The sequence below is a fragment of the Myotis lucifugus genome, unplaced genomic scaffold (genome assembly GCF_000147115.1).
Source record: "Myotis lucifugus unplaced genomic scaffold, Myoluc2.0 scaffold_479, whole genome shotgun sequence".
Classification (NCBI taxonomy): Eukaryota; Metazoa; Chordata; class Mammalia; order Chiroptera; family Vespertilionidae; genus Myotis; species Myotis lucifugus.
This window is the reverse complement of record NW_005871527.1, coordinates 165,994-179,494: the sequence shown is the minus strand read 5'-3', so window position 1 is coordinate 179,494 and position 13,501 is coordinate 165,994. Positions and strand designations below refer to the sequence as shown.

Genomic DNA, 13,501 nt, shown 5'->3' with positions numbered 1-13,501 from the left:
CTCCTTGGCCCTGAGTGATTGGAGGGGCTTGTGGGTTTGTGTTTCTAAGATGAGTTTGATGGGTACAAAGTCCATTTCTCTAGCAGATTGCAGGGTGCGAGAGTAAGCACCTTCGCTGCACACGTAACCTGGGTGGTCCATACTCACCAGTGCATCTGTCAGCTGTCATTGCCTTGGCCAAGCACAGCTGAGCTCCACAGGGCTCCCTGTGCCAGCTGGTCCCCTTAGGCCTGCCTGGAAGATAGAGGGCCCTGTTCTGCTGTGTGTGCCCTCAGCACGCATCCACCTCTGCTTGAGTATGTGTGCTGCTCCTCACCTTGCAGGCGGGCTGCGTGTCATGGGACAGCCCAGCCATGGTGATGCAGTCTGGAGACAAGCACTGTCTCTGGAGCCCGGAGGTGAATGCGAGGAGAGAGCAGCTAGAAAGCATTTTCCGAGGCTCTCCTGTAGCCTCTCCCGAGTCCTGAGGCTGAGTGGTGAGCTAGCAGGGAAACTGGTCATTTATGAGCTGCTCAGCAAATTAGTTTCCTATTGCTGCTGCACCAATGACCACAAACTTACTGGCTTAAAAAATCATCAATTTTCTATCTTACAGTTCTAGAGGTCAGTAATCTGAAATGGGGCCAAAATTAAGGTGTCGGCATGGATAGTTGCTCTGGAAGCTCTAGAGAAGAATTTGTTTGCTTGCCTTTCCCAACTTTTAGAAGCTGCCTGCACTCCTTGACTCATGGTCCCTTCCTCCATCTTCAAAGCCAGCAGTGTGGCGCAGGCCAGCCCCTCTCTGACCTCTGCTTTGCCATCTCATTGCCTTCTGTCTTATGAAGACCTGTGTGGTTACCTGGAGTTCACCTGCTACCACAGGACCCTTCACCTCATCACATCTGCAGAGTTCATTTGCCCACGTGAGGTCCCGGGATTAGGGTGTGGACATCTTTGGAGGGTCCTTATCACCAGCCATTTCATACCAGTCTGTATGGTAAATATTTAAAAGTCAAAAGGAAGATAAAGGAAATTAGGTAGACCTGTGATCTCTCCAAATCGAGCATTGCCAGAGGTGGACGGAGCCTCACAGTCCAGAAACTGTGAGTGGAAGGCACTGTCCCCGAGTGGAACTTTTATACATTTTTTCCATAGTCTAATTGTGCTATAAAATAAAATCATTTGACATATTCATTTGTTTTTGTTTTTATTTTGTAAATAGATTTCCAGCAGGAAAAGCAGCGTTGGTTCTGTCTCGTCTACAGTATCTAGTAAAATTAAGGTGCCAGCCGTTCAGCCCATAGTGAAGAAAGACAAACGGCAAAATTCCTCCAGGTTTAGCGCCAGCAGTGATAGAGAACTTCAAAAACTACAATCTTTAAAAGGTAATTTTTATTATTTGTTTTTTAAAATTAAATTTTGGCTATTTATGGAGGAGTAATGTTTTGATAGTTTGCTAGCTTTTTATACCTTTACTGTGTTTATATTCTGTAGGGTCATCTTTTCTTCTTTATGGAGTTTTTGTTTAGATTGAATGCCATTAACTTATTTACCCAACCAATACTTTAAACGCCAGAGCTACTTAAGATAAAAATCTAACCATAAATGTATTGTAGGTATAATATACTAAAAAGTAACAGAGGAAAGACTTAAAAGCTTCTCATATTAATTATAATTAAGCTAGCCAATTTTTCTTTTAAGTAATTCTTCTCTTTCATCTGTCTCAGAACTCTACAGCTCATAAAGTAGCCACCCCAAGTCGAGTAATTGTGAAGACTATGGTAGAATCCCTTGGTTTTTCTGGTGGTGGAGGAATGAGGACTGGAATTATAGTCCTTGATGGACTTCTCCTATGAGTCATTGGGGATTACTCTGCCCAGGGATTTCCTGTTTGAGAGGAGTCAGGGAATAGAGCTCTTTGCTTTGAATTTCCCCCAAATGGCACAGTTACCCCTTTCTACCTGAGGGTGTTCAGCCCTAAAAGTGGTTCTCCAGGAGATTTTGAGATTAAAGTCCATAAAACCTTATCAAAGAAAATAGGGTAAGGACCCCAAAGTCAAATGTGAACATCTGGAAAACTTTGTATTTTCTAAATCTAAGACTAGTGTAATACGTAAAGGAAACATCAGACATTTTTCATATCTCAAGTACATAATAATGGGTCTTTTACAATGAATTTTCATTTCTTATGAACTTAGGAGCTTGGTGCAGATGTGCAGGCCAGTGGGATTCAGGGAGGCATGGAGGAAGGGAGGGAGTGAAAGGTTGGTGGAGGGAGGAACTATGGATTCTTGGATGCACTTCCTGCTCCTGGGTTGCTAGGAATCCTCTCGGTGCAGTTTATAGAGCTTGTATCTGACTTTTGTTTGGTTTAGCTTTGTGGTAGATAATATACATCCTAAGTCATTATTGAGGAGTCTTTCCCTCCCAAATAGCCATGCCTTTCTGGGGTTATTCATTCATTTAGCAAATACTGTATTGAGTAACTACAAAAACAGGCCTTGTTCTAGGTACTGGGGTACAGCATTAAATAAAAACCAGAGTCTGCTCTGCTGGAGCCAACATCCTGTCCCAAGGTGGGAAACAGCCAGTGAGAAAAGGAGTGTGTGCCCATGACTCCTCCAGTACCCTTAGGACGCTGGCCACCGTACATGAGATGTCTGTGGTGGAGAAGGTGTCCCATAACCATTATTGAGCCTTCTCTGTCCAAGCCCCATCCCTAATACCCATCATGAGTATTAGGCTTGGCTTCTGTCATTAGGGCTTATGCTCGCCCTCAGGGCACCATGCAGAGGCCCAGCCCTGTGGCTTCCTTTGCTTCTTCCAAGGATTCTCTGCGCAACCCTCTTTCTCCAGGTCTCAGTTTGTGATTCTCAACCTCCCTTTTCTCTGTTTTTCTTTATACCAAGTAAGAACGGCATGCAGTCTGCTTGCACTATTCCCAGAGGGATCAGTTTTCTGTTGTATATCCACATATCCAGGGAATTCATCCTGGTCAAGTCAGTTCCCTTCACTGATTTTGTTTGATTAGTCCTTCCTGGCTACTCTGAAACGTAAGTGCTTCTGCATATATGTTAAAATAATTTTGTCTAATTCAGAAAAATAGGAGTTGATTGGAATAACATTGAAATTGTATGTTAATTTGGGGAAGATTGATTGACACTTTTATGATACTCTTTTCCCATTGAGGAAGATGATATATCGCTTCCATTTTTCTCTTGTGATTTTCTTTTCTTTTCTTTTTTTTTTAAACAAATATATTTTATTGTCTTTTTACAGAGAGGAAGGGAGAGGGATAGAGAGTTAGAAACATCGATGAGAGAGAAACATCGATCAGCTGCCTCCTGCACACCCCCTACTGGAGATGTGCCCGCAACTGAAGTACATGCCCTTGATCGGAATCAACCCTGGGACCCTTCAGTCCACAGGCTGACACTCTATCCACTGAGCCAAACCAGCCAGGGCTGTGATTTTCTTTTAAGTTGCTACCTTTTCATTAAATTTATTCATAAGTACTTTATAGTTTTTGTTACTCTTCTGACTGGGTTATATTTTTTTCATTTCTGCCTCCAATTAGTTCTTACTAATCTAATGAAAGGCTGTTGGGTTTTTTTTTTAACATTTTCTTACTCTATTATCTTACCAAATTTTCTTATTAATCTTAGTAATTTTTTTACTACAGTTTGCATATGTAGTTCTGTCATTTATAGTTAGATACTTTTATCTTTCCTCCAATATTTATACCAATATATACTAGTTATTTTAACTTTAGCACCAGTAAAACATAGATATCAGAGATGAGAGCAGACCTCCCTGTTTTCTCCCATTTTGGTAAAAGGTTTCAGCATTTCCTGGTTCCTTGTGAAAATGGCTCTTGGTTTCTGGTAAGTGGCCTCAACCCAGAGTGGATGGTCCGTGGTCTACCTTCACATGGCTGTTACCGCCTGTGCTGGCTGGTTGGTGCCGTGCACTATTGCTGAGCTTTATCTGATGCCATATGATTTCTCGCCATAAGATGTTAACATAGTAATTGTGTGTGGATAGATTTTCTGCTTTTGAACTATCCTTACATTACAGGGATCAACCTCAGTATTGCACAGTCTATGGTGACTTTTATGTGGTTCAGTTTACTAATTTTCTGCTTCTGTATTTATCACATGGAGCTGGCCTGTTTCGTGTTACTGTATGTTATCCACTCTAAGGTGTGCGGATACTGGCTCGTGTGATCTTTCCCAGAGGCGGCCTGCAGGCTTCCTGCATCTCTCTTACGCTGCTGTCCAATGGCAGGGACTGTTCTGCAGTAATCAGACGTGGAATGGCATGTGTGCTCTTAAAGTCCAGCACAGGGTTGAAGGTCGACTTAGAACTCAGTGAGCCTAGTGCTTTTCTCAGTGATAAATCTGTATGTTTCTTCCATCATTTTAGAGTACATCATGTGTTAACTTGTACATTATGTTCTTAACGAATCTTTTAATGTCTTCCACATCCGAGGTGGTCATGTCTCCTTCTGAACTCATTTGTTCTTTTGGTTATTTTGTTTTCAATATCATTCATTTTCACATTTATCTTTATTCTATTTTGCTTTATTTTATTCTTTTCCTCATTTATTAAGTTAAGTACAGAGTTCACTTATTTTAGTTTGTTTTTAATAATAAAAGAATTTAAAGATGTGTATTTCTCTGAATATAACTTCAGCTGTATTCATAGATTATCTTTTTTTTTCCAAATCATAGACTTTTTTTAGTCTTATTGAAGCATAATTTACATGCTGTAAAATTCACTCATTGTTATGCAACCATTACCACAATTTGTTTTAGAATATTTCCATCAAAAAAAGTCACCTTGTGCCATTTGCCATCAATCCCCACTCCTATCCCCAGCTGCAAGCAACACTGATTGGCTTTCTGTCTTGGGATTTGCCTTTTCTGGCCATTTCCTATCAATGAAATCATGCAGTATGTAGTCCTTTACATCTGGTTCTTTCTCTTGGTATTAAGTTTTTGAGGTTCCTCTATGTTGAGTAGTGTCTCTTTTTTCTTTTTTATGTATTTGGGTGCTCCTGTATTGGGTGCATATATGTTTACCAGAGTTTTATCCTCTTGTTGTATCGATCCCTTTAGTATTATGAAGTGGCCTTCCTTATCTCTTGTTAAGGCCTTCACTTTGAGGTCTATTTTGTCAGATATAAGTATTGCTACCCCAGCTGATTTTTCATTTCTGTTTGCCTGAAAAATTTTTTTCCATCCCTTCACTTTCAGTCTGTTGAATCCTTTGTTCGGAGGTCATCTCTTGTAGACAGCATGTATATGGGTCATGTTTTCTTATCCATTCAGCCACCCTAGAGTAGTGTTTCTTTTTTAATGCTGAATAATATTCTATTATATGAACATCTCATCTTTTGTTTTTCCATTCTCAAATTGATGGACATTTGAGTTGTTCTTTGGCTATAATGAATAATGCTGCTATGAATATTCGTGTACAAATCTTTGTTTGAATATATATTTTCCTCTGTCTTGGGTTGATACCTAGGAGTGGAATTGCTGGCTTGTATGGTAAGTTTATGTTTTATTTTTTTAAGAAACTTGCCAAACTGTTTTCCAAAGTGGTTGCATCATTTTACATTCCTACCAGCCACATCCACATTCTTGCTAATACTTGTAATTGTCTGTCTTTTGGATTATAGTCTTTCTTGTGGGTGTGTAGTGGTATCTTCTTCCTTATAGTTTAATTTGTATTTCTCTAATGATTGCTAATGTTACACACCTTTTCATGTACCTGTTAGCTATTTCTGTATCTTCTTTGCTGAAATGTCTATCACAATCACAGCTTTTAAATTGGATGTCCTCTTATTTTTGAACTAGGGGCCCAGTGTACGAATTCGTGCACCTTGAAAGGAACTGTGGGCCGCGAGGCTGTGGTGGGCATAGGGGCAGGTCTCAGCCCATGCTCCGGGCCCCCACTTGGCCCCTCCCGTCGTGGTCCCCAGTCCCCTATCTGCCTGCAGTCCCGCTCCCGCCGCCGCTGTTGCCACATACTGACGGCACCAGCCCCACTCGCACCCGCTGATGGTACAAAGTGATTGGGGCCGGCGCCAGCAGCGGGTGCAAGCGGCAGCTGCTGATTACAGTGCAATCGCCCCTCAGGAGCAGGGGGAGGTGGAAAAGCACTCAGGGGTGATTGGGGCTGGCAGCCACCATTTACACCCACTGACGGCACTGAGCGATCGGGACCGGCACCAGGCACCAGTAGTGGGTGCGAGCAGTGGCTCCAGATCCAGTAGCAGGTGCGAGTGGGGCTGGCGCCGGCAGCAGGTGTGAGCACCGGACAGGACTGTGGCACATGGGAGCAAAGAATTTTCAGTAACCACCAGAGGCTCACCCCGATGACAGCGACTGGCGCCCTACCTTGGTCTGGCGCCCCCGCTTACCTGCTCCACCATCCCGCCTGCTGCTGATGCCCACCATGTTCCATGTGCGCCCCCTGGTGGTCAGCACACATTATAGCGACTGGTTGTTCAGTTGGTCCGCTGTTTGGTCTATTTGCATATTAGGGTTTTATACATATAGATTACAGTTGATCCTTAAACAACATGGGGTTAGGTTTGCCAACCCCCTTGTGTAGTCGAAAATCCATGGACAACTTTCGACTCCCCAAAAACTTAATTACTAATAGCCTACTGTTGACTGGAAGGAAGCCTTACCAGTAATATAAAAAGTTAGTTAACATGTTATGTATTATATACTGCATTCTTACAATAAAGTAAGCTAAAGAAAATAAAATATTATTAAGAAAATCATAAGGAAGAGAAAATATAGTATTTATTGAAGAAAATTTGCATATAAGCAGATCCATGCAGTTCAAACCCATGTTGTTCAGGAGTCAACTATATAACAATTATTTATATATCCTTTATAAGTTATATGATTTACAAATACTTTATCCCAGTTTGTGACTTGTCTTTTTGCACTCTTTTTTTAAAATTTTGTTTTATTGCTTAAAGTATTACAAAGAGTATTACCTATGTCTCTTTTTTTTTCCCCTTGACCTTCCCCTGGCCTCCCCTCTCCCCCAGTGTCTTGTGTCCCTTGGTTGTGCTTATATGCATGCATACAAGTCCTTCGGTTGATCTCTTATTTTTCCACTCTTTTGTGTGTCTTTGTAGTATAAAAGTTTTAAATTTTGATGAAGCCCAATTTATCATGATTTTCTTTTATAGATCTTGATTTTGCTGTTGTATATGAGAACTCTTTGCCTAACACAAGGACACAGAGTGTTTTTTCCCGTGTTTTCTTTAGAAGTTTTATAGTTTTATATTTAGGTCTGTGATCCACTTTCAGTATAATGTGAAGTAGAAGTACCAATTCATCTTACTGCCCGTGCAACTCCAGTTGTCCCAGCACCATTTATTGCAAAAGCGGCTCTTTCCCCATGGAGTTGTCTTGGCAGCTTGTCAGAAACCAAGTGACCATAAATGTAAAGGTTGATTTCTCCCCCTTCCCCTTTTATGGTTTTGCTCTCTGCTCATTCTGGGCTCTCAGTTTTATTCCATGGCTCTGTATGCCTGCTATATATCAGTACCACACTATTTCATTGTGCCATCTCATTGTTTTAATTTGCATTTCAGTGATGAGGTCAGGTATCTTTTCAAACGTTGTTTTCCACTGGGCTGCCTGACATTTTCTTAATTTTTTAAAAGAATTCTTTGTTTATTCTGGATATGAACTCTTTGTTGGTTATATGTTGCAAATACATTTTTCCACTATAGCTTGTCTTTTTCATTTTAGCCATTCCAGTGAGCTGGTTTCAATATCTAGTTAATTGATGATGGATGAAGTCCAACATCTCTTTAGGTATATGGCCTCTTCAGATAACTTCTTTTGTGAAGTACCTGTTTAAGTCTTTGGGCCTATCTTTCTATTAGGTTGTACCATTTCTTAAAAATTAGATCTGTAGGAATTTAGATATAGGTCCTTTGTAGATATAGGAATTGAAAATTTTCTTCTCTATTTTGAATTTTCACTCTCAAAGACATTATCACATTGAGAGAACTTTGTATGTCCTCTTTAATTAATCTTTGCTACAAAGTAATGAAGATGTTAGCCTGTGTCTTTTTTCCCCCCTAAAACTTTATTTCACCTTTCACATTTAGCTGAACAGTCCATATAGAATTACTTTCGTATCTGTTGTGGTGTTAGAAGTCAGATTCCAGTTTTTCCAGGTGGCTCTCTGTTTGGCACAGCACCCTTGGGGGACAAGATCCTCCTTCACTCATTGCAGTGTTATCGTTGTCTTAACTTAAGTACTGGCGGAGTGTGGATTCATTCCTGGGCTGTCTCATCTTGTGTCAGTACAACACTAACCATCCTAGTAGGTCTTTTTAAATATATGTATATTTTTATTGATTTCAGAGAGGAAGGGAGAAGGAGAGAGAAATAGAAACATCAGTGATGAGAGAGAATCATTGATTGGCTGCCTCCTACACCCCAACTACTTGGATCGAGCCTGCAACCCGGGCATGTGCCCTTAACCGGAATCGAACCTGGGACCCTTCAGTCCACAGGCCGATGCTCTATCTACTGAGCCAAACCAGCTAGGGCCCTAGTAGGTCTTGATATCTGGTAGTGTAATTCCTTCTGCTTTTTCTTCATAATTTTCTTGGCTCTTTTCATTTCCTTATAAATTTGAGAATCAGCCATTTCTCTAAGTCCTGGTTTCTTTTAGTGGGGAATGATATTTCAAGACCACAGTAAAGGTGCTAGGATTCTTGTTACTATTAGAATGGTCATTTTGTACAGGTCTTTTATATCTTCTTTTAGCCACCCCAAGATTTCTGGTTCTCAAGGACATCAGCGATCATAGAACTTAAATATCAGATAATCATTTACTTAAATATCAGATAATCCCATATTACACACAAAATATTCTCAGTAAAATAAAACCAATATAACCAATGTGATGATTAAAAGGTTAAAATTTTTTGTATTTTTAAATTTTCTTCCCCCTCCCCTTTTTATGGTTTTGCTCTCTGCTCATTGTCAGACACGTAGCCATTGCAGGCTGTTCTCGCCCTCCCAGTCTGTGCAAACTTCACTCCCACCTGAGTGTATAGTTTGTGTTCCACACCAGGCTCGATGCCGACACTCCTCCTCTCGGTAGGTTTCAACTTCAAAGAATGTCTGGCTAGGAAATCCCGGGCTGATTTTTTCTTTTTATGAGAGTCTTAGGGCTGTCCCTCCATTTCCTCTGTAAGAAAGCATTGCTGTCAGAAGCTGATGTCACTTTAATTTTCTGTCTCTTACAGGTTACTTGGTCTTTTTGCTTTCATGCCTAAAGAGTCCAATTTCAGACTGTCTCATTCTGCGTTAGTTTCCCTCATGCATGTCATGTCTTTCTATATGTAGTAGCAGATCTTTTTCTTGGATTATTATTTTGAGGATTTGTTCTGTTTTCGTGCTTTCATTTTCTCCTGTGGCGACTCCTGTTGTATAAATAGTGAATCTTCTTTGCCTCTTTTTATTTTTGTTGTTTCTCTCTTTGTGCTTTTCATTTCTTTTTCCTTTAAATTCTTTTTCTTTTTCATGTACTGTTCCTTGTAAGGCATTTTACATTGCGTTTATTGGCTCTTGTATTTCTTGCCGTTAATTTTCACTTCTGAAATTATTTATATTTTATTTTTAATTATTTACAGAGTTATATTACCTATTTCTGAGTTTTTCTATTAAAAATTCATGTCGTCCTTTCACACATTATATTATTCCATTAATGTCTTTGGCTTGTCTTGAAGCATTAAGTTGTAGTTTAATATCTTTTGTGGGATGTCTTTCTGACATGCTTTTACTGTCTGCAGAGATGTCAACCTGTTCCTTGTTCTTTTCCTTATAATCACTCTGTGTGGGACTTGACTTTGATCCCTCCTATTGAGAGCGGGGAGGGGATTAGAGAGGTGGGTTGGGTTCTAGAGCTCTAGCTTAGGTTATTTTTGTGAAATTTTCAAAAATATGGCAGCTCACCTTCTTAGTGCCCTGATTCAGTCTTTTCTACCTGGACCTACTTTTCCCATTTCCTCTCTGTCCCTGCTGCTCAATTGGGATTCTCTTCCCAGCAGTTTCTCCCCAGTGTGGCCTAGTTCTGAAAGGGAACCTCAGCTGCTGAGTTTGAAGGGTTCCCGGGCTCAGACAGGTTCAGCCCCTTCAGACTTAGCCATGGCCTTGTTGCTCTCACCCCTGGAGGGTACAGCCGCTTTTGTTTGCAGTGCTGTTCTCAGTGGGCTCCCCCAGCTCTCTGTGTGAGTGTTTCTGCGCTATCACCCCATAGGCCAGCCGGGCTTCTCTGCCATCTTCCTTGCAGACGCCGATATCACGCAGGTCTTATAACTGCTGGTAGTCTAGCCCCATATGCTCATTGTCAGCTAATTCTGTTATAGATGTTGACCACGGGCTTCTGGTTTTGCCATCTTAGTTGCTCTGGATGATTTTATGCAAGAATTTGGAGAGATTAAAAAACTATGCCATACTTTTTTCATAATTTCCAAAATTTGGAAGCCACCCTCCAAGATATCCTTCAGGTGTTGAAAGGATAAATAAGCTGTGGTCCATCCAGACGATGGAATGTTGTTCAGCAATAAAAAGAAATTAGCTATCAGGCCATGAAAAGACATGGAGGAATCTTAAACGCATATTACTAAGGGAAAGAAGCCAAGGCTGCATTCTGTATGATTCCAAGTATATGACATTCTGGAAAAGGCAAAACTATGGAGACAGTAAAAAGATCAGTGGCTGCCCTGGCCAGTGTGGTTCGGTTGGTTGGGGTTTTTATCCCATGTCCCAAAAGGTATTGGGTTTAATTCCCAGGTGTGGAGGGGGGGGGGGGGGCGCACTGAAGGCAAGCGATTGATGTTTTCTCTCACATCAGTGTTTCTCTCTCTGTTCCACTCCCCCCTCCCCTCTTTCCCCTCCCTCCCTTTCTAAAATCAGTGAGCATGTTCTTGGATAAGGATTTAAAAAAAGAGAAGACAATAGTGCAGGAGAGGTTTAGAGCAGTGAAACTTCTCTGTGATACTATAATGGTGACTACACGGATGGCATTTTGCATTTGTCAAAACCCACGGGATGTACAACCCAGAGTGAACCCTAGTGTAAATCGTTTTTAGTTAATAAAAATGTTCATGAATTGTAACGAATGTACCACACTAATGCAAAAGGTTAATAAGAAGGGAAACTGAAGAGACCACTTCTTTAAGTGACTTATGGGGGATTAAATTAATTATGGACTCTATTTCTTGAGGCATTCTCCCTATTTTAGAAAAGAAAGGCCTGGGAGAAGTCAGAGTTATAATAGAACAAGGTGGGACTTAATAAAATTAACTGAAAACCATGGGGCAGAAATTTAGTTGCTAAGTATTTGGTGTTTTGAGAAAGAAGTTGCCACATTGTTGGGAGAATTTACTAGAATTTTTTTAAATTGGCTTTTGAATGGCAGTTAAAATTTTATGTCCCCCCCCCTTTTGTGAAAATATAAAACTTCAACATCATTCAACACAACCTTTCTTCTTATATAGTTGAAAGTTTTGCCACCATGTGGATTGTTTTCCTGCCTAAAAATGAATTAGAAGAACTTTATCCTCTTGCCCATTAGTTGAAGAATAACAGAAATGGAGAGAGAAGTTCCCAGAGCTTTCATCAGTCTTTTCTCCTCTGGTCTAGTTGTGTCTTCTATTGTGTTTTGATTTCCGTGTCTTCTCCTGACACAGTAATGAAGGGAAGGAGCCTTGGGTCTGGTGACGCAGGTGCCAGTTCTCAGCAAATATTTACTGACCACCTGGGTTGTGTGGAACATGGGGTGGTGGTCAGGACAATAATGTACCTCATTCTGGCCCCTCTTGACTGTGTTCTGCCAGCAGCTGGGCAGCAGAGGTACAACCAGGGCTGCTCTTATGAATAAGTGAGAGGTGGTCTCATGTCTGACAGTCTAGCCCAGCGGCAAGCCATAGCCAGCCCAGCCCATTCTTCTTGGGCCACAGATGTGGCTGTTACTCCAGGGTGAGTCTCAGGCCTCTGCTTGTCATACTCTGCAAGACCCTCTGGGCAGAACCTGGGGTTTGGTGTCAGCTGGCAGCTGTAATCACAAATTGAATGTTTAACTCAGCCTTCCCCAAACCTCACCTGGATTTCTCCCAGCACCTTACATATTCATATTCTCATTCTCATTCTCTCTCTCTCTCTCTCTCTCTCTCTCTCTCTCTCTCTCTCTCTCTCACACACACACACACACACACACACACACACACACACTGTTCCTAGAATGATCCCATCCTCTTTCCAGTCCCTCTGGGGCCCTATGGCCCTGAGTTTCCTTGGTGCCCTGCCTTCCCCAAAGGTGGTCTCCCCGCCGCTGGTTCTGTCTCCTCCAGTAAATATACAAAGCATAATATGTATCATTTTTACCATTCTTAAGTGTTCAATTTAGTAGCATTAAATATATTCACAATGCCCATCACTGTTGTCTATTCACCATCCTCACCAAAACCCTGTGCTATTTTTTAAAAATATATTTTATTGGGTTTTTTTACAGAGAGGAAGGGAGAGGGATAGAGAGTTAGAAACATCGATAAGAGAGAAACATCAATCAGCTGCCTTCTGTACACCCCCAACTGGGGATGTGCCCACAACCAACGTACATGTCCTTGACCAGAATCGAACCTGGGACCCTTCAGTCCGCAGGCCAGCGCTGTATCCACTGAGCCAAACCGGTTAGGGCCCCTGCGCTATTAATCCATCACCCTAGCCCCTGGCATCCACCACCTGTCTCTGATTTTGACTCCCCTAGGTCCCTCATAAGTGGATCATACAGTGTTTGTCCTTTGGTGAATGGCTTATTACACTGAGCATGATGTCCGCAAGGCTCATCCACATTGTAGCATCTGTCAGAATCTCCTTCCTTTTTAAGGCTGGGTGGCATCCTCTGTGTGGATGGACCTCATTCATTATAGACACTCAGGTTGCAGAGCAATCTGCACACACGGCTTCGCCCACCACACGTTGTCTGGAGCATCCCCATGGGCAGAGGCTGTCTGCATGTTTGTTGTGGTGCCCACTCCAACATCCACCAAGAGCCCCAGAAGCACGTTTGACGAAGGAATGGAAAGCACTTCAGGCCCCCGTCTGTTCTTTTCCACAGAATTGCTGTGGTGTCCCCTCTCGTAGGTCAACTAGAACCCATCCAGGTTCATCACTCCCCCTGCCTCAGGTTCTTTGTAAAACAGATTTGTCATTGAGAGTTGACACGAAAGCCCTTCAGTTGGTCACGTGTTCTGTCTACTCTGTGTGGGTTTCCCACCTCAGGACAAGGAAGGGCTATAGGGACCTGCCTGACTTTGCAGGCTCCCCAGCCCAGGTCCCCTAACAGCGCTCAGGGAAACTTCGGTCCGTCCACTTCACTGCCTTCTGCCGGCCTGACCTGGGGATGACCTGGTCCACCCTTCTAATCACTCGCAAGACTTTCTCCCATCAGCAGGACAAGTGTC

General features: G+C 42.0%; 1 protein-coding gene across 8 annotated transcripts in view; it reads left to right on the top strand.

The window, feature by feature from the left end:
* Positions 1 to 704: 704 nt before the first annotated feature.
* PPP2R5C (protein phosphatase 2 regulatory subunit B'gamma) overlaps positions 705 to 13,501 on the top strand; it is a 118,590-nt gene continuing 105,793 nt past the window's right edge. For 3 of the 8 annotated variants that reach the window (XM_023744611.1, XM_023744609.1, XM_023744610.1), the window contains exons 1-2: positions 708 to 976; positions 1,202 to 1,364. In XM_023744611.1, coding sequence (XP_023600379.1) covers positions 728 to 976; positions 1,202 to 1,364 — 412 coding nt within the window. In that variant the 5' untranslated portion in view covers positions 708 to 727. Of the gene's footprint in view, positions 1,083 to 1,201; positions 1,365 to 2,888; positions 3,033 to 13,501 lie in introns of those variants that run through there. The other 5 variants (XM_023744613.1, XM_014445700.2, XM_023744614.1 and 2 more) reach the window with 5 other exon arrangements.